The sequence below is a fragment of the Syngnathoides biaculeatus genome, chromosome 20 (assembly GCF_019802595.1).
Source record: "Syngnathoides biaculeatus isolate LvHL_M chromosome 20, ASM1980259v1, whole genome shotgun sequence".
NCBI lineage: Eukaryota > Metazoa > Chordata > Actinopteri > Syngnathiformes > Syngnathidae > Syngnathoides > Syngnathoides biaculeatus.
This window is the reverse complement of record NC_084659.1, coordinates 2,963,906-2,989,988: the sequence shown is the minus strand read 5'-3', so window position 1 is coordinate 2,989,988 and position 26,083 is coordinate 2,963,906. Positions and strand designations below refer to the sequence as shown.

Here is a 26,083-nt window from a genome sequence, read left to right as displayed (position 1 = left end):
TGTTTGGCTACGCTTATCGTTTGATCTTTTATCTTGAAAGTCCTTTGACAAACGAACACAGTAACCAGAAGTGATTGAGGCACTTGTGCTGGTGTGAAGGATAAAGAAAGAAAGAAGAAGCCACGTGAAACTCAAGAGGATTGTGTCAACGTTAGTGAGGCGCGACGAGACAGGACGATAAGGAAGCGAGCTAGAGAGGTTGGCGGGGGAAAAAACTAAAATATCACCCACATTAAAAAGTACAGTTGGACTCACGTCTACTTTATTCAATAACGTTATAGGAACCTCATAACATGGTGTCAGAGTGACTGTAGTATAACTACAGATTTACGGGGGGCGCGGGATGAGGACGAATGGAGCTTTCCGACCTCTCAATCACTCGTACAATAATAGCCAATCAGATCGACGCCTTGTCTTAATCCCTGTCTTGACACACCCCTCTCGCCATATTGTCTCACAAGCAATACTGGTTGTCAATAGCGTGCGCTTGGAAAAGTTAGTTATGAAGAAAATGGTCCTCAGATGCACTTGGGGAATGTGCAATTCTGATGAAAGATATCCTGCTATATTACAAGGGGCCCAGTTAATTCATTTTCCAAAGCCTAAAACACAGTTGATGAAGTGTCTACGATGGATTAAGGCTTGCAGAAGACCGCACGTACAACTAAATGTGGACAATATCAACAAACAAGGCTGTATGTTCAAAAGTAAGTGAGGGACAAGTATCTTCTCTGAGTTTAATTTTGTTAGGTTTGTCACCTAACTTCCTGGAATCAAGGTCCATTGACAACGATGGAGGCGTACGTTTGGTGTTTCAAGCCAGAGGAAGAACTGGGACTCGTCCAATTTACCAGATGTGTGGTGGAGAGTCAAGCAAAACGCCAAACTCATGTTCACAGGACCGCTTAAAAACAGAGCTGAAGTGGAAAAATGGAGTTTCCTCCTGCTGTGGATGGGAGATAAAGGACGGACGGGATGTCGGGAATACATAGACACTGACCAGAAATGAAGATAAGTTGCTTAAAAACCTATTATGAAAAATTCTGTGATTACCTCACTCCAAAAGCAAACCCTATACATGTATTTGCTAGATATAAGTTTTATGAGAAGGCCCAAGATAACTGTGAGTCATTTGAGCACTTTGTGACATAACGCAAGCTATTGGTTAAAGACTGTAAATACACCAACAGCGATCTGATGGTCAGAGACTGCATAGTTTTAGCTACCAACACACAGAGTCTGCGCGAAAAGTTACTCAGCCAGGGGCCGGAGCGCACACTTGAAAAAAGCGATCGGCATAGCCAGCTCCCACGAGTTAGCAAAAGTGCAGCTAAAGGCTTTGGCTAGTGATTCACGGTTCACGTTATCCACCGCAAACCTGGAAAGCAAAGTTTCACTGCAGGTGTTAGTAGGCATATTGACAGCCCAAAGCTCTTCATAAAGATATGTAACAAGTGTGGAGGATACCACCATAAATTAGCTGAATGCTCAGCAAAAGGTAAACAATGCCTGAAGTGTCAGACCCCTCTTTCTGTCTGTTCTTACATTCATAAGCCACACAATGAAATACCATGATGAAAAGGCCATAGCATGCTTATAACCTAGCCAATATTCACAAAAAGATCACTAAAAAACACAAGTTGTATTGTAGTTTTGCCGTCCAGTGGGCGTTGTAAACAAAAGTCATGTGACTCCTGAAGTCATGTAAAAAGTATTTGCTTGCCAACAGTTCAGTGTGCACCCCACCTCCTGCCAGCCCTCCCGCAACCCAAGTGAGGTTAAGCAGAGCGGAAGATCAATGAATACATGAATTATACAAACAGAACATAAGAACATCAACTGCAATTATGCTTACAAAAAAAGTCTCCAGTACAGCGGGACCGCGATAAATGATCCATGATGTAGTTGACTGTACTTGGTTACTTTCCCCCATTGGGATGAAATTTTCAGATTATAGTCTGAAATCACGTGGTATGAACAAATGCAAAACTGTAAATCAGATAGCTTGGAGTCAAACTGAGAATTCTCTGATCCATTCTCCTCAAAATGACTTCAAGCCCTACTCAACCCCATTTTGAGGATTTTTACAGTCCCATGAAAATTATAAACAGCAGCACTAAAAAAAAACCTGCTTTAGGGATTCGTTCCTACTGTGACTCAGATTTGAACTGGGGTTGCTGCGGCCACAACACAGAGAATTAACCACGCTTTGATCACAGTGGGCCTGGGATGTAAACTTGGCAACATGGTTGAAGCCAGTTGAGCCAGCACCAGTGAAACAAAGCCTTGATAGGCATTAAAGTGTTGATCAAGTCAATCATTTCAACATTTTACCATATTGCTAAGAACATGAATCCGTGTTTAATACATATTACCATTTCAACTGCCTTTATGCTCAAATCTGTCACTCTACCCACTGGATTGTATATTTTTACCTTGTAAAACAAATATTGAAGCCATAATTGATTAACAATTAGACAGAATAGAGTAACGATTATATTATTGAAATTAACATAATGCAGAATTATTTCATCCCATTTCATAAAAGACTGAAATATCTATCCCACATAATATTCTTGACCAGCCCGACCTCTTCACTACCACCATGGGATCACCCAGGCCCTCAATAACCCCTCCCCAAGTGACCTCAATGCCTTCTGCTGCTGCTAATAACAATAATCATCGCAAGAGAGTATATTCTTAATACACAAACATGTCCACTTCAGGGGTTTATGCTTTCTTTTATCAAAGTAATCCTGCTCATTTGTTAATATTTCAAATGATGTGTTAGGTCTAAATAACAGAGTCAGGGCACACAGAGAAAAAGCGTCAAGGATGCTTTCAATAGATAGGGACTGAAGTATTTCACAATATTGTATTGCAAACTACTGTATTTGGAGAACAAATACACGGTTTGGTCAGTCCAGTATTTTGCAATTTTCCCACTGTACCCACCTGTAGCTGTGCTCCAATGAAAAAAATTGACAATCCTTGCACATTCTGGCTCAGGTCCAATGTCAGGACACAAAGTAAAGTGTAAGCAAAACAGAATTTCTGACCCATGAATGAGGCATCAAAAGAGAAATGCTGAAATGCAAAACAAACATTTTTGCTCAGAATGCTGTATAGTCAAAATGCAGATCTGACACTTAAAATAAACTTTATTAGATTTTATCGGAGGATCACATCTGTTGCTTATTAACCGATATGGAACGATGGTGAACTCTGATCTTGATGCACCTCATTTATTTTTATGCTTCATGGAGGAGAAATTGAACCCATGCTACACGCACCAACCACAGTAGAGTAGACCAGGACACAATTTGTAACTAATGATCAGAAACAATGAAATGCATTTTTTTTAATTGCATGTGAAAGCTCTTGCTGACTCGCATTGCACCTTTGGTTGGAGATTTGATGGCAGTTTCCATTGTGTAGTGGTGATCACGTTTGCCTCGCACACAAAAGGTCCTCAGTTTGAAACCAAGTGGAAACGTTACACATCATTTGTGTCTCTTTCTTGTCAGCAAGCTGTCTGAGGTTTGCTGGTCCCATTTCTGTCTCAAGGGACGCAACAGTATGATTTTTTCCGAGAAGACCTCGCACTTGTTCCGATTGTCAGCCATTTGGACACATAGCACCAGTGCCGAATGGGAGACGGTTCTCCACATTTTGGACGAGAAGTGCTGTGGAGGACAACACAGGGTGACATTTGGGTGGGGACGCAAAGAAAGATGGTGGTGGAAATAAATCAGTCAGGTTCAGGCGGTCAGTAAAATTTGTGATGAATACTGAGAAGATTTTTTTTAATTTAACAACTCAAGTTTAAAGGATTATGTACAACACCAAATGAAAAATATTGCAAATACAATTGATTAGGCTAAATGAATGCAGTCAATTTTATCCCTGGTTCTAGCTGTGTAAGATTGGTTTGAAAGTTGATTTGCACGTATTATCTTGTGCCTAGTTGAGACTCAAACCTTAATTGAGGAATTTGATGTCTCATTAAAATAGACCTTCAGCTCAGTTCAGGTGTTTCCCACATTGTAACAATGTTCCTTGCACTTTTATTTAGACAATAATAGATACCAATTCCAGAAACAACAAAATTTGAATCATAGAGTTACCGCAGAGCTAGGTAATTATTTTCACAGGAAAACTCTGAAGTGTGTGTGTGTGTGTGTGTGTGCGCAGAAATAAATACAAATATAAACATTAAAAATTTATCATCTTAAGAATTTTAAAAACTCACCACATTCATTCCTATATTTTTGTTCAAGGAGTTTGTTACTTATATTGCCCATGATCGCTGCATTTGATTTTAGCCGGTTATATATTTTTATTTTCCCTAATTTCCATCGAATGTCAGGAATTATTTCGCCACATTGTTGACGTTGCTGGATATTTATTTGCTTTTATTTTACTCTCAAACGGTACCCTCTGTTGAGTGGCAAAATATCCATTTTAAGCCAACAGAACCACATCGTCTGCAAAGAGCAGAGATGCGGTGCTAAGGCCACCAAACCGGACACACTCTATGGCTCGGCTCATATTTGGGGGTTCAGTACTCCATACTCCCGAAGAACCCCCACAGGACTTCCCGGGGCCACGGTCGAACGCCTTCTCTCAGTCCACATTCCACCTCCTGAATCTGAGATTCGACTTCCCGATGGACACTCCTCTCCAGTACCCCTGAATAGACCTTATCAGGGAGGCTGAGGAGTGTAATCTCCCGATAGTTGGAACACACGCTCCGGTCACCCTTGTTGAAAAGGGGGACCACCACCCCAGTCTCCCAATCCAGAGGCACTGTCCACGCGATGTTGCAGAGGCGTGTCAACCAGGACAGCCCCACAACATCCAGAGCCTTTAGGAAATCCGGGAGAATCTCATCCACCCAGGTCTTCGAATTCTCCCCACCAACTCACAATAACCCGAGTTGAGGACAGAAGTCCCCCATCCCCACTATACAGTCTTAATGGTGCACCCCCTCCTGAGACACCGGATGGTGGACCAGAATTTCATCGAAGCCATCGTAATGTCCTTCTCCATGGCCTCACAGAACTCCTCCCACAACCAGGTTTTTTTCCTCAGTGACCACAGAAGCTGCATTCCGCTTAGCCAGCCGGTACCTATCAGCTGCCTCGGGAGTCCCACAGGCCAAAAATGCCCGCTAGGACTCCTTCTTCAGCTTAACACCATCCCTCACTGTTGGTGTCCACAAACGTGTTTGGAGGTTGCCGCCACAACAGGAGCCATGAGTTCACTCCCCCACTCAGCTGTAAATAATGTTGAATATTCGGATGGTTCCTCGAGCAGAATGACGCGGAGTTTGATGAGATCGTTCCGCTGTGGGGTGGAGCGGAGCGACCTCATGGCTCCGTCGCTTTGTATGGAAGTATTCCTCCGTCTTCCCGATCAACCGATACTGCTATTTCTTCATCAGATGAGGATAAATCAGAGAACTACACTTAACTACACTTGTGTATCCAAAGATTTTGCAAAACAAGCCGGTTCAAAGTCATCAGCACAGAGTTTTGAAATTCTATGATTCTTGTTAAAATCTGTAACAAGATTTCAAATCATAAATGCTAGCATTTTTGTGCTCGCAAACATCAGTAATAGTTGAAAAACCCATGAGCCTTGATTTCTAATTCCAAAACGAGTTCATAAATTTTATTTGTAAATGTGATGAGGCAATTAAGATTTGTACAGTTTCATAACGGCTCTCTGAGGGAAACCATAACTACAAAGTGGGCCCTGACACTGATTATGACACCCCCACCTCATCTGGCTCCTCACAATGCGGAGGAGCAGCAGCTCGACACTGAGCCCCTCCTGGATGACCAAGCTTCTCACCCTACCTGCTTTTATTCTGTTTGAAAGATTTTTTCATCATTTTACATTGCTCCAGTTCTTCCCCGTGCCGTTTCCAGCATCTCGGCATCGATTCATTTATGCCAAGTTTATGTGCAGCGGCTTTTTCCTTTTTTATTTATCGATTGCTTTTAACTTGAAAGTTGCATCATATGCACTTCTTCTTGCATTTGCCATGATGAGGATCTGTTCATATTCATTTTATTCATATATATATTGTCAGATTCCGCTTATCCGCAAGACTAACCGTGAGAAATGTCCTGGCCGACTCTCCATTTAAAGGGTTAAGCTACCTCTTCACCCCAGCCAACTCTTTACACCATACGTGCAGGTGGACGGGAGCTTCTGAAGTTGGTGTTGAGATGAATTCTCCTCGGAGAACTAACTGCCTTTAGTTTTACAGAGCCAATCCAGTCTGCCCTCACTTATCAAACCTTATCGAGTAACCTTACAGAGTAAAAAGGTGACAAAGTGATCGCTCAGCTTTTACAGCAGCTTCATCTCTTATGAATTGATTGCACACATCATTGACCTCGTAAATTTAACAATCCTTGTTAGGGTTGTACTGATTTGTTTTTATATGAAGCAGGAGTTTATCAATGAGTTACTTTTTAAAATTGAATTTATGACCAGATGTTATTAATGTCGTTGACGATCGATCTTTAGCGAAGTAGAATGGTAAAAGATGAGACAACTCATTATAAGAATGACAACGATAGATGAAAATGGAAATTTAAGTATGTACATCATACTCCTGAAAAATTCCCCACAAGACTCCTCAAAGGACACAGTCGACACCTTCTCCAAGTCCAGAAAACAGATGAAGACTGGTTGGGCAAACTCCCATGCACCCTCGAGGATCCTCCTGGGGGTGTAGAGCTGGTCCACTGTTCCACAGCCAGGACGAAAACCACATTGCTCCTCCTTGATCTGAGATTCGACTTCCCGACGGTCCCTCCTCTCCAGCACCCCTGACTAGATCTTACTAGGGAGGTTTGACTGTGATCCCCCTATAGTTGGAACACACACTCCGGGCCCCCCCTTCTTAAAAAGGGGGACCACCACCCCAGTCTGCCAATCCAGAAGCACTGTCCCTGATGTCCATGCAATGTTGCAGAGGTGTGTCAACCAGGAGAGCCCCGCAACATCTAGAGCCTTTAGGAACTCAGAGCGAATATCATCCACCCCCGGGGCCCTGCCACCTAGGTGATTTTTAACCACATCGGTGACTTCAACCCCAGAGATAGAAGAGCCCGCTCAGAGAATCCAGACTCAGCTTCCTCATGGGAAGGCGTGTTGGTGGGATCGAGATATTTTCCCCACTGTCTCAAAACATCCCGAGTTGAGGTCAGCAGTGCCCCATCCCCACTATACAAAGTGTTGACGGTGCACTGCTTCCCTCTCCTGAGACGTTGGATGGTAGACCAGAATTTCCTCGAAGCCGTGTTTAAGTCCTTCTCCATGCCCTCACCGAACTCCTCTCTGCCTTGGGTTTTTGCCTCTGTGAAAATGGAAGATGCATTCTGCTTGGCTAGCCGGTACCTATCAGCTGCCTTGGGAGACCCACAGGCAAAAAATGCCCGATAGGCATCCTTCTTCAGCTTGATAGCGTCCCTCACTGTTGGTGTCCACTAACGTGTTCAGGGGTTGCCACCACGACAGGCACCAACCCCCTTGTGGCCACAGCTCGTGTCTGCTGCCTGAACTATGTAGTGTAATCCCCTCACCTTCAATATTAAAACTTTTCAGGAAATTAAAATAAAAAAAAACAAGATACAAAGCAAGCTCGTACAGGAATGTTTATTTTCCTAAGTCAGTAACATAGCAACTACATTTTTAAATCTTCACACATGCATTAGAACCTTATTGGTCACTGCTATCCTCACCAGCACACTTGTGTGTCTGAGCTTGATATTTATAAGAGAATCTTTGACAACAAATGGAACAGGAAAAAGGTTTCTCACCACTGTGCGTTCGTGTATGTACTTTTAAGTGTCCTTTCCGAGAGAATCTTTGACCACAAAATGAACAGGAATAAGGTTTCTCACCAGTGTGTGTTCTTGTGTGTATTTTTAAGTTTCCCTCCTGAGAGAATCTTTGACCACAAACTGAGCACCAAAAAGGTTTCTCATCACTGTGAGTTCTTTTGTGTTTTTGTAAGGTTCCCTTCTGAGAGAATCTTTGGCCACAAACTGAACAGGAATAAGGTTTCTCAAAAGTGTGTGTTCTTGTGTGACATTTTAAATGTCCTTTCCGAGAGAATCTTTGTCCACAAACTAAACAGGAAAAAGGTTTCTCTCCAGTGTGGGTCCTTCTATGTCTTTTTAAGCTTTCCTTTACAGAGAATTTTTGGCCACAAACTGAGCAGGAAAAAGGTTTCTCGCCAGTGTGTGTTCTTGTGTGTAACTTTAAGTGTCCCTTTAGAGAGAATCTTTGACCACAAACTGAACAGGAAAAAGGTTTCTCACCAGTGTGTATTCTTGTATGTAACTTTATGTAACCCTTCTTTGTGAATCTTTGACCACAAACTGAACAGGAAAAAGGTTTCTCACCAGTGTGTCTGCTTGTGTGTATTTTTAAGTTGCCCTTCTGAGTGAATCTTTGACCACAAACTGCGCAGGAAAAAGGCTTCTCTCCTGTGTGTATTTTCATGTGTTGTTTTAAATTGCTCTTAGAAACAAAACTTTTCCCACACTGAGAACATTTACAGCATTTGTTGGAAGTGTGACATGTCATATCACCTTCTGATTGTTCATCATCATCATCGTCTGTTTGTGGTCCTCTACAGTGGTCTCCAACACTTGAGCTGTTCCTGCTTGGAGGCTCCGCCGCTTGTCTCTCCTCACTTTGATCTTCAGCTTCACTCTTCAAATGGACACCAGTGGATGGAACCTGGATGATTTCCTCCTGGTCTTCCTCTTTGATGTGAAGGAACTCTTCCTCCTCCTCTTTGATGCGTTGAAGCTCTTCACTCTCATCTTCCTCTTTGATGTGACGGGACACTGACTGCTGCCGGGGTCGAAGATTTTCACTGACATCTGCAAGACAAATGACAAACATAAAAGGGTCAGATGTCATTTCCATTATTTAACTGCACATTGTTTTTTTCACTCTCTCACCTCTGGACATGTCCTAACCATCGAAGTTTGCTTTCTCGAACCTTGTCTCCAAAAAATCCAACTTTGGCTGGACAAACCCTTGCTATCTCTTCTTTCTGGAGCTTCACTCTTCCCCCACTGCCCCTCATTCATGCACATATACTCTGTTTTACTTTGGCTAATCTTCATTCCTCTCCTTTCCAGTGCGTGCCTCCATCTTTCTAATTGTTCATCCACCTCCTCCCTGGTTTCACTGCAGATCACAATATCATCTGCAAACATCATGGTCCAAGGGGATTCCAATCTAACCTCATCTGTCAGCCTATCCATTACTACCGGAAATAGGAAGGGGCTCAAAACGGATCCTTGATCCAGTCCCACCTCCACCTGAAATTCTTCTGACACACCTACGGCACATCTCACGGCCGTTCAGCTGCCCTCATACAGTACAGGACTCTTCTAACATATTTCTCCGCCACACCGGACTTGCGCTTGCAGTACCACAGTTCTTCTCTTGGTACTCTTTCATAGGATTTCTCTAGATCCACAAACAATGTAGTTCCTTTTGACCGTCTCTGTACTTTTCCACGAGCATCCTCAAGGGCAGTCATGCATCTGTAGTGCTCTTTCTAGGCATGAAAACATACTGTTGCTTGCAGATACTTACTTCTGTCCTGAGTCTAGCCTCCACTACTCTTTCCCATAACTTCATTGTGTGGGTCATCGTCTTTATTCCTCTGTAGTTTCGACAGTTCTGCACATCACATTTGTTCTTAAAAATGCGAACCAGTACACTTTTCCTCCATTCTTCAGGTATTTTCTCGCCCGCCAGTATTCTACTGAAAAAGTTGGTCAAAAACTCAACAGCCAGCTCTCCGAATTGCTTCCATACCTCCACAGATAAGTCATCAGGACCAACTGTCTTTCCAGTTCTCATCATTTGTAGTGCCTTTTGAACTTCCTCCTGACTGATCATTGCCACTTCCTGGTTCTTCACACTACTCCTCTTCCTTCTCTCTCATTTTCTTCATTCATTCTTTCCATCTATTTAGAAGACTATTAGCACCAGTCAACACATTTCCATCTCAATCCTTAATCACCCTTACACAACCAGCACATCCTTTCTATCTCTTTCCCTCTGTCTGGCAAACCTGTTGATCCTTTTCTCCTTCTTTCACGTCCAACCTAGTGTACATTGTTGTCAAATGCCCCTTGTTTTGCCTTTGCCACCGCTACCTTTGTCCTACGTCGTATCTCAATATATTCCTTTCGCCTTTCCTCAGTGTTCCACTTCTTCACTAATCTCTAACCTTGTTTGACTTCATGTATTTTGGAGTTCCACCCCCAAGTCTCCTCATTTCCTACCAAAAGATACACTGAGTACTCTCTTTCCTGACGTACTCTCTGTTTACCCTGGCTCCAGTTGTCCAGTCTTCCGGGAGCTCCTCTTGTCCATCGAGAGTCTGTCTCACCTCTTCCCGAAAGGCTGTACAACATTATTCCTTTCTCAGCTTCCACCACATGGTTCTCTGCTCTACCTTTATCTTCTTAATCTTCCTACCCACCACCAGAGTCATCCTACCCAACCACCATCCTATGCTGTCGAGCTACTTTACAGTCAGTAACCTACTTTAAATGCATCATCTGCACAAAATATAATCCACCTGTGCTTCAACCCCACTATTGTAGGTCACTCTGTTCCTGTCTCTTCTGGAAAAAATCGTGAACTAGTGCAATTTTCATCCATTTTGCAAAGTGCACCACCATCTGTCCCTCAAACTTCCTTTCCTGAATAGCGTACTTACCCATCACTTCTTCATTGCCCGTTTCTTTCAGCAACATGTCCAGGACAATCTCCACCAATCACAACTCTCTCTGTGTCCGGGAAGCTCAGAACTACTTCATCTTGTTCCTTCCAGAATTTCTCTTTCAAATCTAGGTCCCATCCTACCTGTGGAGCATAGCTGCTAATCATATTATACATAACACCCTCAATTTCAAGTTCCAGACTTACTCGATCTGATACTCTTTTCACCTCCAAGACATTCTTACCCAGCTCTTCCTTTAAAATAATCCCTCCTACATTTCTCTTCCCATCTTGTTGTTGTTTTAACTACAATAGTTAATTTTATCAGAGCAAAGGAGACAGAACATGGTGAGTGAGTACAGTCTCACTGCTGGATTTTTCCTCTTCCCTGAAAGTGGACAATTTCCTACACATTAAAACAAAGCAAAGCAAATTTATTTGTATAGCGCATTTCATACACGAGGTAATTCAATGTGTTTTGCATGATTAAAGGTATTTGAAAATAAAGAGAAAACATTCAAAAGAGGATAAAAACAAAAATGACAAAATATTAAAAAAGAAGCATTGAAACCGCATACAGTCCAAGTAATATGATCAAAAAGTGAATATATTCTAAAAAGCATGAGAAAAAAGAAGTGTTCAACCTGGATTTAAAACATTCACACTTGGAACTGACCTTACCTCTGTTGGCAACTTATTTCATTTGTGTGCAGCATAACTAAATGCTGCTTCACCATGTTTGCTTTGGACTCTGCGCACCACTATTTAACCTGAGTCAGTCGATCTTGGAGCTATACTGGGTTTGTATTCTGTAAGCATTTCTTTCAGGTATTCGGGACCTAAATCATTTAGTGATTTCTAGACCAGTAGCAGAAAATCATTTACGATTTAAAATCTATTCTAAAGCTGACTGGAAGCCAGCGCAAGGACTGTAAGATTGGAGTTATATGCTCTGACTGCTTTATTTTGGTCAGAACATGAGCTGCAGCATTCTGAATGAGCTGCAGCTGTTTAATACTGTTTTTGGGGAGTCCAGTCAGAAGATCATTACAGTAGTTAAGTCTACTTGAGATAAAAGCATGGATGAGCTTTTCCTGATCTCCTTGACACATCAGAGTTCACTCTAGATATGTTCTTCAGATGGTAGAAGGCACTTTTTGTGATTGATTTGATATGATTGTTGAAAGTGGCACAGTACCTCAATTGAACTGTAGTTATCTTATTAGAAAGGACCCTCAGAAAGTCTAGTCCTCCTTGGATCAATTTAAAATTGACTTCACGTCAATTTGATCAGTAATATCATTAATGGACAATCATGATCATTTTATGCTGAAATATTGATCAACTTTGTCATAACTCAGCGATCCGATCAATGACGTCATTCATTGGCTCCACAAAAAACATCTACCCTAAATTGCCATTGTGCGCACTACAGTCTTCCCTCATTTAATGTGGGGGTTGCGTTGCAAAACATACCTGGGTAAAGTAAAATCCATGTCATAGAAAAATCTTTGGTTCATCTTTCATATAGAGACTTCTCGATCTACAAATGAGATTCATTGATACACTGATAACATAACCCGAATTTCGGCTTAAGACTGATTTTACCATTTAAAATAAAATTTTACATCAAAATACTTAATATAAAAAAAGAAAAATACATTAAAAATGAAGGCAACATGGTGGCTCAGCTGGTAAAGCGTTGGCCTCACAGTTTTGAGGACCCGGGTTCAATCCCGACTCTCCCTGTGTCGGGTTTGCATGTTCTCGGAGAGCGCATCATCCATGCGTAAAGTTGCAGAAGTGTCATTCTACAATATCTAAGTGGTCGCCATATTGGCTGCATCCTCCGTCCGTGACGTCACCCGGACATTCGCCAATGAAAACACGTGATACATCCTAACTATGGGAGACAAACGCGCCCCTTCTGACACGGAGCTCTTTTCAAAAAGGAGAACACCACACAACCGAGTGAAGTTACTGGGGCAATATTACACTATTATTTTGAACACTTGGGGTAATATTACACTATTGTTTCGAGCCATATTCAGATGATATGCGATCACAGCCAAACTGCATCCCCGTCCGATCCACTTCCGCGGCGGAGATGAGCCATCGCGGCTCATCACAGCCAACCGGTGTGGCTTATGACTGAGCCGAGCGGTGCTGCTTTAGCGGTTTGTTAATGGACGCCGCAGTACGCGTTGAACAACACAGTCGAGCCGGGGCACTTTATTGAGCACACGCGGCTGAGTGAGGCATTCTTGGCTGGGTTCTTCAGATTCGCTGCCGTCCGCGCAGCAGCCCGACGCCGTCCGACGCGCACATCTACATATTTCGTACACAGATCTTTTCCGTTATGAGAGACTGAATACGTGATCCGCCCCAAACTATTATTTTTTTTAGTAGCTATATACACACCTACCTGTTATTTGGAACCCACAAAGCCCTCGTCCTCTACACCCGTGCAATCCATTTTTCACAACAAACCGGCTCTCTTGCAAACTTATGAAGGATAAATCCATTCTCCAGAGTGTTCAAGCAATGTCCAGCAATGCAATGAGCCGGCATTTTGGCTAACACGAAGGAACAACGAGCTACCTTCCCGGAGGGAAAACCAATGGAAAGAAACAAGTCCACTTGGGGGAGCCGCTGTCCTTTACGTCACTTCCTGCTTCTTCTTGAAAACAAATCCCTCGAGAGGATTTTCTTGGCGGGAGTTACAAAGAGCTATATACGTCAAAATCATGTTTTATGGTGAAAAAACGCATGGGCCCATATTGGCTGACGTTTTTTTCATTAATAACATACTAAAAATCATCCATTTCATGACAGTTGCCCTTTAACTGGACACTCTTAATTGCCCCTAGGTGTGATTGCGAGTGCGGCTGTTTGTCTCGATGTGCCCTGCTATTGGCTGGCAACCAGTTAAGGGTGTACCCCGCCTCCTACCAGTTGACAGCTGGGAGAGGCTCCAGAACTCCTGTGGCCCTCGAGAGGAAAAGCAGCTAAGAATACGGATGGATGGATGGGCGGATTTAAAATAACAAATGGGAAGCTGTACTTACCATTACTGTGAAAGGTGGGTGCCAAAGATTGAGGGAAGGCTATGCTTAGTTATTGTTCAGGAGGAATGTGCAGGTAGCCCTTATTGGTTGCTTTGTAATCACTGCATCCCTAAAAGGGGTGAAACCCTTCATGTTCATTAAAAATGGGCTTTGTCCTAAATGATTGCCATAGTCGACCAACTGAAGCCCAAGTCTTTACTGATGTTCGTCGGTGTTACTCCTTTGTCCAGTCTCTTCATTTCCATGGTAATTGCTTTTGCTTCAGCTGGACCAACATTGCTAAAAAAACAAAAAAAAAACCCCAGCTTTCTTGTTTTGGGCCAAAAAGTGTAAAAAGGTCTGAGTGAAAGGCAAAGATATTCCTGGCGCACAAACACAGATAGGCAATATGCATAAGCAAAGGAGAAACGTTTACTATGGTGCTGGGGACAAAATGGCGGATGAGACACAGGCGTACTAAGGTCAAAATATTGTCGGTCGAGGACGTAACCTGAAGATTGTATGTTTTGTTGTTTATTATATATTTTTTTCATTTGTAGGATGTTTTTTTAATTTAGTTCTTTCTTTTATATGTTTTATGGCTGTTAAACCCCAAACCACACAATATAAACTTTTCTGACCAAGGTATTAACATTTTTTCACATTTCTCTATATCTTTACAGTGTTCCCTCGCTACAACCCGGTTCACTCTATGTAGCCTTGCTATTAGAATTATTATTTTTTATACGTGTGTGTGTGTGTGTGTGTAATTTTTCACAGTGAAGCAGGCTTATTTTTTTTTTTTTACTGCATTCTGTATTCTAATTCGCTAAGGAAAGCCGCACATCGCGTAGTACATCCGGATTGGCTAGGAGACTGTTGACCATTGTGAACCGGCCCAAGTATTTGTTTGCTGCAGGGGGACCAAGCTGCTTTTCCTCACAAGGGTCGCGGGAGTCCCAAGCCGATCCCGGCTGAGTTCGGACGAATGGCGAACCAAACCCTTAACTGGTCGCCATTCCGTCGCAGGACGGGATGTTAATAACGTTACATAAAATGCATAATCAAATGGGGCCCGTAAATAAGAATATCATTCAAATTAGAATGCTTGCAACAAATGAACCCACCTGCTGTGCATTGGACAAGTTGAGGATGCAGATTGAACACAGCATCCAGTGGCTGACGTTGTGGCTCCTCCTCCTCTTTTGGTCCACGAACTTCTTCCTTGTACTTTCCTGTCGTTCTTGCACACATTTTCACACGACGATCACAACACTTTCTGCGCTACATAAAACGGATGAGAAAACCAAGTGAAAATTGGACATCTTAATAATATCAAGATTCAGATTTATATGATTGAAACTGTACATCCATCAATTTTCTGACTTGCTTATGCTCACAAGGGTCATGGGAGTGCTGGAACCTATCCTTAGCTGTCATTGGGCAAAGTACACCCTGAACTGTTTACCTGCCAATCGCAGGGAACATACAAACAACCATTTGCACTCACATTCACACTTGTGGGCAATAGCTTCTTCTTCTTCTTTTCCTTTCAGCTTGTCCCATTAGGGGTCGCCATAGCGTGTCATCTTTTTCCATCTTAGCCTATCTCCTGCATCTTCCTCTCTAAACCCAACTGCCCTCATGTCTTCCCTCACCACATCCATAAACCTTCTCTTTGGTCTTCCTCTTGCTCTTTTGCCTGGCAGCTCCATCCTCAGCATCCTTCTACCAATATACTCATTCTCTCACCTCTGAACATGTCCAAACCATCGAAGTCTGCTCTCTCGAATCTTATCTCCAAAACATCCAACTTTGGCTGTCCCTCTAATGAGCTCATTTCTAATCCTATCCAACCTGTTCACTCCGAGCGAGAACCTCAACATCTTCATTTCTGCTACCTACAGTTCTGCTTGCTGTTGTTTCTTCAGTGCCACCGTCTCTAATCAGTACATCATGGCCTCACCACTGTTTTGTAAACTTGACCCTTAATCCTAGCAGAGACTCTTCTGTCACATAACACACCAGACACCTTCCGCCACCTGTTCCAACCTGCTTGGACCCATTTCTTCACTTCCTTACCACACTCACCATTGCTCTGGATTGTTGACCCTAAATATTTGAAGTCCTCCACCCTTGCTATCTCTTCTCCCTGTAGGCTCACTCTTCCCTCTCCACCTTTCTCATTCACACACATTCTGTTTTACTTCGGCTAATCTTCATTCATCTCCTTTCCAGTGCATGTCTCCATCTTTCTAATTGTTCCTCTGCATTCTCCCTCCTTTCACTGCATATCACAATATCATCTGCGAACATCATAGTCCAAGGGGATTCCAGTCTAACCTCATCTGTCAGCCTATTATGGGCAATATAGGGTCTTCAATTAACCTATCATGCATGTTTTGAGTAGACTTTACCCCAACTGCACCGACATGAGTTGATCTCTGAGTTTAAAAAAAATCCGATCACAATGGGTCTCTTTAAATGACCTGTTCATTCAGTATCGAGCTCATACATGTGACATCACAATTTGCACAGTGCCATATTGCCGGTCCAACCTAGCTGCTCTGCACTGCAGGAGCAGCTGAACCAGAGCAGATTTTTCAAATTGCCTGAGACTTGTTGTGCTGTTGGTTGTCACAACAGACAGGACAGATATTCAAAGTGATCATTCTATGGAAAACCAGCTGAAAAGAACAGAAAATATTGATAGATTTCAGCAATTAAACATGATGGATGTTGCCCAACCCAAATATACACGCCAGTGTAGCGATCACTTCATTTTCGGTAGAAATTGTTCTTTCCAATCTCATATTACCAGTATTCATAATGCCAATTTGGGTCATTTGAGAACAATGCATGTAAAAAAAAAACTGTCGCAGATGTTTACAGAGGTTAACTGTGGCCACAATCGCTTCCGTGTATGTACCGCAGAGATGACTCCGTCCTCTTTTTTTTTTTTTTTCTCAATCATAGTTAATGAATGAGAGTTTGTGTAAAACCAGGGGTCATTTATTTCCACATTGGTACTTGTATTGAATACTAGCTGAAAAGATCGATGGATTCCGGCAAAGGCAAATCCAGCAATGAAGTATTTCTATGCGTCCAGACTTTTATACCCTTTCAAAATTTTCCGTGTAAATCTCGACAACTTACTCACCAGTTATGTGTATATCCAGTTCTCCAAGACGAACGGAAGCGACTTAACAGTCAAATCTCTTATTGGCAAAAACATCAACTTCGGCATTAAATACAGGTTCTCTATGGCAAGTTTATCTAATTTATCCATGTACGTTCACTTATTTTCACCTTGTAAATGTCTCACGATATCAGACAAGACTCTGGGCGTCCTGCCATAAGACATACAGTATTGTCGTGTCGTCTCCAACCAACTGAGCATTGAGCAATGCTTTGTTAGATCAGCAATATGGCGACGTAAACAAAAGTCACGTGATTTCATGACGTAGGTGCACAAGTTCTATATATTCTTGTAGCCTTAATTATTCAAAAAAATATATATTTATAATAATGTATCTATGTTCACTCCTTTATGCCAGCAAGGAATAATGACAGACAGAACAATGTCTTCTATTTGATGGCAGTCAGTCCATACACCAATTAATGTATCCACTTTTTGTAACATTTTGTTTGTCCGTTTGCGTTGAGAAATTTATAGTGTAAAGCATGTGCCTTGGCTCCAAAACGGTTGGAATTCGCTGCTCTGGTCTGTTCATGTGTTCAACAGAACGGTAGTATGTTTACGAACAACCACGAGTGCTAGCATTAACTTGCTAGGCTACGTAATGTCTTGTTGGCTTGTGAGGTGTATTGGATTCAGAGTAAATGAATATACCTCAAGCAACCCTTACAAGAAGTCCTTTTCTGTCCTGAGAATGAGTGACCCCCCTGGCCGCCTACCCACCCACATTTTCTTCTGATAATACAGTTGGTGCGATCCACACTTGTTTTTGTTGCCACGAAAATACGTGTATAAAGTCACATTTGAGTTGACCAGATAAAACCCTACTGATGGATTAAAAAAAAAGGATGTGGTGTATCGGAATACAACATTTAATTGCAGTAGTCTCAGATAGTGCAATCGTGAAAGAGCAAATTTCTCTTGTATTCTGATCAAAGCAGTGGGTGCTGGCTTAGTCGTCTCGTCGGTCCCATTGTGCCAACTTCAGTGCTCGTCAGATATTTAAAGTACTGTGTCAGAAAAGACAGGAAAAAAACGATAACTACTACTATCCATCCATCCATTTTCTCAGCTGCTTATCCTCACGAGCGTTGTGGGTGTGCTGGAGCCTTTTCCAGCTGTGCACGGGCAGGAGGCGGGGTACACCCTAAACTGGATGCCGGCCAATTGGAGTGCACATCGAGACAAACAGCCGGACTCACAATCACACCTAGGGGCAATTTAGAGTGTCCAATTAATGTTGTATGTTTTTGGGATGTGGGGGGAAACCGGGGTGGCACGGTGGATCAGCTGGAAAGCGTTGGCCTCACAGTTCTAAGGTCCCGGGGATGATCTGGGGATGACAACATGTATAGACCGTGCTAAATGGATTAAATGAACAAAATGGGGGAAATGTGTAGTAGGTATAAGGCTTGCTTGAAGTATGTTCACGTACTTTAATATAATATGGCTTTAAACCTTAACTATTCCATTTAAGTACTGCTAGCGCTCTTGCTAGCGGTACGTAAACATGCTGCCATTCTGTTGAGTCATGCTCTCAAGTTTCAGTGTGGGGAAGTGATTTAATTATGATAAAGTAATTTAATTATAGTAAATTAGCAACCATTATTTCTGTCTTGTAATGCCGATTTGACCTGAAGAATACAGAGCAGTAAATTCAAAACTTTTTGGAGCCAAGTTAAATACAGTACTTTACTTTTGAAAAATCTTATGACACACCAACAAACACGAATGTCAAAAAAACATATCTAAATTAATTGCTGTATGTACTTACTTATTGTCCTCAAATAGAAGACCATTCATTTGTTCCGTCTGCCACTTTGCCTCACAGGCATAAATAGATCAACAAAGATTGAGCAATTAAGTACACAGGGTATATGGAGAAAATAAATAAGTAATTAAAATAGCAGTAACTCATTGTTTCATCTTGTCATTGGATCATTTCTTTTTTTTTTTACTTGGTGATCGGCCCGAAAACTTTTTAAGAGGAAACCGGAGTGCCCGCAGACAACCCACACAGCTACGGGGAGAACATGCAAACTCTACACTGGCCGGGCCGGATTTGAGCCCCGGTACTCAGAACTGTGGTGGGTCGTCTACTGTGTTGCTGGAATCAGAATCCAGATCATGAGAATATTAACAGAAAATGACTTGGAAAATGTAGTTTTAATCTCAAAATTTAGTTGTCAGTGTGGTTTTTAAACTGCACATAAATTTCACTTGACAAATCTTACCAGACGGTAGCGTAAAGAAGACTTTACCTCAGACTTGATCTCTGCTTAGCAAAGCGTAGGTCAAAACCACATCTCTCTAGCTAGCGCTCAACCAACCCTAAACTAAGTTGAAAAGCTTCAACATGAACGAAACAACTCCAACTGGACACGAAGATTGCAAGGATGATGTTTTAGTCCATGGAAGATCACTGGCATTGTTTTTAAAAGAATAGCACAAGGGGACTCCTAAAACCCCCCACATTCCCTGCAAAGCATGGCAAGGCTAACTATTGGAAAAAGGCTTCCTGCTCTTATTATAAGACAAAAACAATGTTTAAGATTTTTGTTCTATAATATTGATTTTTAAAGCCCCACTGACATCCCTATACACATTGTAAAATAGATATTGTAACGAAAAATACCTGGACATTGACATGAATCCTATATCAAAGAAATAAATATGAGCGGAAAGCATGTCATCCATGCGCAAAGTTGCGGAAATCTCATTTGACATCCAAGTGGTAGCCATATTGCCTGCAACGTCATCACCAGATGTTACACCGGGACATTCGCCATTGAAAACATGTAGTGGCACCTGCTATGGGACATGGAAGCTCTTTTCGAAGAAGAGAAGTGACCGGGGCAATATTACCCTATTGTTTTGAGTCATATTTAGATGATATGCGGATCACTTCTAACTAACAACGAACTCCCCGACAATATGTATGAGCCACCCTGGAGGTGCTGTGATGAGCCACCCCAGCCGCAGACAGACGGCATGTCGCCGCCGAAGCCATCCATGACGGAGGCGGTGCCGCTAAAGCTGTCAGCGGTGGACGAGGCGCCGCTGAAGCCATGCTTGGCAGAGGTAGTGCTGCCGAAGCTGTCCGCGGTGGACGAGGGGCCACCGAAGTCATGCTCACCGGACGCAGCGCCGACGGGTATATCAACACATTGAGCACCCCTGACTTATTTACCTGGATCTTTTGTTACGTTCTGAGAGGATTATGTGTCCCCCCAACTATTATTTTTTATAGTAGCTTTATACACACCTACCTGTCATTTGGAACCTACGAAGCTCTCGTCCTTTGCACCAGTGCAATCAATTTTTCTAGATGAACCAGGTCTTTTGGAAACGTATGAAGAATAAATCCATCCTCCTGAGTGTTTGAGCAATACCCAGCAATACAACGAGCTGGCATTTTGGCTAACACGAAAGAACAAAGCGCTACCTTCCAGCAGGTAAAACTAGTATGAACACACGAGTCCCAGCCGCTTCACACTCGGCTGCGAATCTCTCCAGTGAGAGCTGGAGATCATGGCTTGATGAAGCCAAGAGAACCATATCATCTGCAATGAGCAGAGATGCGATGCTGAGGCCACCAAACCGGACACACTATGCCTTGACTCATATCAGGGGGTTCGGTACTCTATACTCCCGAAGAACCGCCCACAGGACTTCCCGAGGGACACGGGCGAACACCATCTTTAAGTTCACAAAACACATGAACACTGGTTGGGCAAACTCCCATGCACCGTCGAGGATCCTGGCGAGGGTGTAGAGCTGGTCCATTGTTCCACTGAAGGACAAAATCCACATTGCTCCTCCTGAATCTGAGATTCAACTTCCCGACTTACCCATCTCTCCAGTACCCGTGAACAGAACTTACCAGGGAAGCTGGGGAGTGTGATCTCCCGATAGTTGGAACACACCCTCCGGTCACCCTTTTTGAAAATGGGGACCACCACCCCAGTCTGCCAATCCAAAGGCACTGTCCCCGATGTCCACGCAATTTTGCAGAGGCGTGTCAACCAGGACAGCCCCACAACATCCAGAGCCTTTAGGAACTCCGGGCGAATCTCATCCACTCCCGGGGCCCTGCCACCAAGGACCTTTTTAACCACCTCGGTGACCTCAACCCTAGAGATAGAAGAGCCCGTGTCAGAGCACCCAGACTCAGCTTCCTCGTGGGAAGGTATGTTGGTGAAATTGAGGAGGTCTTCGAAGTATTGTCCCCAGCAACTCACAACATACCAAGTTGAGGTCAGCAGTGCCCCGTCCCCACCATACACAGTGTTGACGGTGAACTCCTCCCACGCACGGGTTTTTGCCTCAGCAACCACCGAAGCTGCATTCCACTTGGCCAGCCGGTACCTATCAGCTGCCTCGGGAGTCCCACAGGCCAGAAATGCCGGATAGGACTCCTTCTTCAGCTTGACAGCATCCCTCACTGTTGGTGTCCAACGTGCTCATGGGTTGCCACCACAACAGGCACCGATCACCTTACGGTCAAGCTCCGGTCGGCCGCCTCAGCAATGGAGGTGCGGAGCATTGTCCACTCTGACTCAATGTCCCCAGCCTCCTCTGGGACGTGAGCAAAGTTCTTTCGGAGGTGGAAGTTGAAATTCCTTCTGACAGGGGAATCTGCCAGCCGTTCCCAGTAGACCCTCACATTACGTTTGGGCCTGCCACGTCGGACTGGCATCTTCCCCCACCATCGGAGCCAACTCACGACCAGGTGGTGATCAATTGACAGCTCCACCCCTCTCTTCACCCGAGTGTCCAAGATATGCGGTCGCAAGTCCGATGACACAACCACAGAGTCGATCATGGAACGGCGACCTAGGGTGTCCTGGTGCCAGGTGGACATGTGAACACCCTTATGCCTGAACATTGTGTTTGTTAAGGACAATTCGTGACGAGCATAGAAGTCCAGTAATAGAAAACCACTCGAGTTCTGATCGCGGGAGCAGTTCTTCCCAATCACGCCCTTCCAGGTCTAACTGTCATTGCCCACGTGGGCATTGAAGTCCCCCAGCAGGATGAGCGCTCTCCAGCACTCCCTCAAAGGACTCCAAAAAGGGTGGGTACTCGGCACTGCTGTTTGGTGCAAAAGCACAAACAACAGTCAAAAGATAAACAATCAACTGATATTTAATATTATGCAGATATTAAAATAGCACTGAATACAAGTTATTCATGTAATACTTAGCTTGATTGAAATGTACAAAAAAAAACATAACAATTACAAGATATTGACTAGATTTTACTATTATACAAAAAAGTGGATCTAATATAGCAGAATGAAATATGCATTACATTTTTATTGAGTAGCAAGATAGTATTATATACAAAAAACAAAATAAACATTCAAAATATAATAAATTCAGCATTTTTTTTTTTCAGAAAAAGGTTTATTATTATTCAATTCACTGAGCACCATGAGACCTTGCTGCATATACATTTTTTTGTCTGTATTTAGAAAAATCTTGGTTCATGATGTATAGAATATATAATCAACTGATATTTTACTGCATAACGTAGAAATAAAAACAAATGGGAAAGGTAGAAAAAATATATCAGTTTACAAAATCATGGTTGCGTTTTGTTTGAATACTGATATTGTAATTCAATTTAGCGCTGCATGTTGCTAATATCAGGTGATGATCTATATTTTCATTTAAAGCATATTCATATGACAATGTATGATATATCAGCATCTCATAAAATGATGCATGTAAATTATTTTTTTTGTAATTCATATAATTCATTAAAACGCTAACCCCTCCCAATCTCAGTGCATTAAAATTAAATGACACTTACTCACTATCCTGAGCCCAAACAGTCCTCTGTTGATTCTTCTTCAATGCTGGAACATGCTTTCCAGTTGATAAATCACAAACAATACGCTCACATTTGTTTCTGAATTCTGTCCTTCCCTGTGTTCGTCTTTCTGAGACATCCATCGCGAACATGAACACTCGGCGACAAGAAGAAGCATGGATGGGGATGTTTCAGACTGGCGCAGAAGTTGAAAAATCACAAAATTTTATGTGCAAGCGCATTCATCTCAAGGTGATTTTTCCGCACGTGAAGCGCTCAGACGGTCACATCTGTCAAACAAAGCTGCTTGGCAGTGCAGGAGTCGCTGAACCGCAGCAGATTTTTCACAATGCCCTAGAACCGCTGTGCTGTTGGTTGTCACAATCGATGAAACAGTTCTTCCAAGATATTCTATAGAATACTGATAAATAAGTTATTACTATGTTAGTTATCATGATAAAAGTATATCATTACTACTATAGTTGCTGTTAGGATTGTTTTTTATCATGCGTTTGTCTCTGTTAGTCTTAGTCTGAATTGTTCTCTTTGTGAGCTGCGTGCGCGTCTTGAAGTGTGACCCAGTGACACCTGGGAAGCGATGCCCCCCTACCGACCTCAAGCTGATGCCCCTGAACACTGGGAAGCGATGTCTCCATCCTGACCTCAGCATGTTTCCCTTCTGACCTTAAGCAGATACTCCTCAACACTGGGAGGAGATAACACCTTTCTACCGCAAGAGGATACCAAATGGCATAAACATGTCTTTAAACAATGCCCTGCTTTTTCTCTTGTGGGTTTATCAAGACACTCTTGCAGCCTTGAAGAAACATGTACCTTAGTGTTTGTGTGCTCTTGGTGTAGCCATCTGTGTCAGCATTTTCACTGTGTCACCATGTAAACCTTTGACCTGAGAATGCAATAAAAAAGAGCAGACAGGGACTACCACTTTGGCAGTCTGAGGTAGCTTGGTTGGTTTGAGTTCACTCTCTACAGTCTTCAGGCTTGTCTTCGCTGTTTTTCTAGGAACATCTCTGACAAATACCATCTGAAAAGATTGAAGGATTTCGGAAATTAAACAGGATGGATGGTGCCCAACGACATACACACGCCTGTGTAGCAGTCACTTCATTTCAGGTAGGAATTATTCTTCTCAATCTCAAATTATCAATAAGTATTTATAATGCCAAATTGACTCATTTGAGAACAATGCGTATTTTTTTTTTTTAAATAAACTGTCACAGAGATATTTACGGAGGAGATGACTTCCTGTCCTACATTTTTTCCCCCACAAATGGGCTATGGATTATTATATTTCAAAAACGGCAACGTCAATGTATGACTACTTTTTGGATTGTTACAGACGTAATAAAGTCTGAGCTTCAAAAACTCCAGTTAGATTTGTTGTTGTCAGTTTTAAAAAATTGCGAGTCCTTCGATGTCGGCAATAACTTAGTCCAAAATCATTGCTAGATTTCATGCAAGTTATGGATTACATGATCTTGTATTGCAAGTTGCAAGTTACTGTAACTTTGCCATCACAAAATGAGACTTATTTCATTCAATTCTACAGGACATGTCATCTTTAACCCATCCAGCAACATTTATTTAAATATTGGTATTTGTATGGAAAAACTCTGAGTGGGTCCATCACTAAGTGGGATTTATTCGTGATTGAGAACAGATCCAGCAACGAAGTATTTGTATGCGTCCAGCGTTTAATAAGCTTTCAAACTCTTCTGTGTAAAATCTCGACGACTTACTCACCAGATACACGTGTAGATCCAGTTGTCCAAGACAGGGAAGCGAATTAACAGTCAAATTTCTTATCCGTGACAACATTGACTGTGGCATTAAATATGGGTCCTCTATGCTGAGTGTCTCTTTTCCACGTACCTTCGCTGAATATCACCTTCTAAATGTTTCACGGTATAGAACAAAACTCTGGGTGTTGTGCTATCAGACATTTTTGTTTCGTCTCAATGGAATTAAATTTCAACAATGCTTTGTTTGACTGGCAGTAAAGCAGCCTCAATTTTATAACGTAGGCGCACGATCTCTATACAACAGGCATGTGATTTGACTGAATGAAAAAAGACTGAAAAATAGCCTGGGGTCTGGGGGGTGCAAGCATGATCAAAGGATGAGCACCAATTTTAATGTGCAAGTCTTATAAATTTTATTATGAAAGAAATATATCTAGTACATGTATAAATAAATGCTATTTTGTTTTCAAAATGTACACAATATTATCATCATTATTTAGGTGCATACCTTTACCCCAAAAACAAATTCAACTAACTAAACTGAAACTAAATTGAGTTCAGATTTGCGTCATGGCATGCAAATGTGCTTTCATAACGTTTATATCGTATCCATTCAAAAACGTTTTAATTTCTTGTTATTGTAAATGATTGAAACTTGTGAATTTGACAACGATTATTAACATCATGTTTCGTTATGAGTAAATAATAGACATTTTTCAAGCAATTGCTTCTGAACTCTCACATCGTGTCTGAGCAAACACACTAAGGCCGTGACCACTCACTTTGACCACTGTGAGCAACATCAGACGTATGCACTGTGGTCAGATCAGTGTCATCCATTTGAAGCTAAATGGCTCATTCAAAGATTCAGATGACAGCATTTAGATTCGACTCAGAATACTTTTAAGAACAATTTTGTGTTTTTGCAAACGTATGAAATGATCGAAATGATGAAAATGTCAACAACAAAAAAATACATTGCTAACACAACCAAGCCAACTCTGAACCATAAATTTGAAAGGTCGCTTCAAACTTTGTTTAATTTTTTTTTCCAACCCACAATGATATCGGTTTGTTTTTCTTGATGTAAAACTGAATTATTGCTTGCAGAATATCTTTGGCAATGCATGTTGAAAGCTGAATGATGCTCCCAAACAGTTTTAAGGTTAATGTTATGTTGCCTCCTATATTTAAAATTCAGCATGAGCTTTTTGTGCACTGTATTGTCTGTGCTTTCATCCTCAATCAGGCTGTGCCAAGGTGGAATTTTAACATTGTACACCATCTCATCCTGTACTTTCTACTTTGGCTTCAGACCAGACATTTTTAACTAAAAAAAAAAAAGAAAATCTCATCCAGTTTCACCACTTTTTTTTAATTATTCACATACTTTGACACTAATGGCATCTTAAAGCAACAACATTTCTTATTTTTACTTTTACCATTATTATCGAGACTAAAAATAAGCAGCATGC

The 26,083-nt window shown here is 42.1% G+C and overlaps 1 protein-coding gene across 10 annotated transcripts in view; it reads right to left on the bottom strand.

Moving 5' to 3' along the window:
• Nucleotides 1–3,230: 3,230 nt before the first annotated feature.
• LOC133493639 (gastrula zinc finger protein XlCGF52.1-like) overlaps nt 3,231–26,083 on the bottom strand; it is a 28,061-nt gene continuing 5,208 nt past the window's right edge. For 4 of the 10 annotated variants that reach the window (XM_061807263.1, XM_061807268.1, XM_061807262.1 and 1 more), the window contains exons 3-4: nt 14,957–15,113; nt 7,663–8,915 (exon numbers count right to left, since the gene is read on the bottom strand). In XM_061807263.1, the coding sequence (XP_061663247.1) occupies nt 7,741–8,915; nt 14,957–15,083 (1,302 nt within the window). In that variant the 5' untranslated portion in view covers nt 15,084–15,113 and the 3' untranslated portion in view covers nt 7,663–7,740. The other 6 variants (XM_061807265.1, XM_061807264.1, XM_061807269.1 and 3 more) reach the window with 6 other exon arrangements.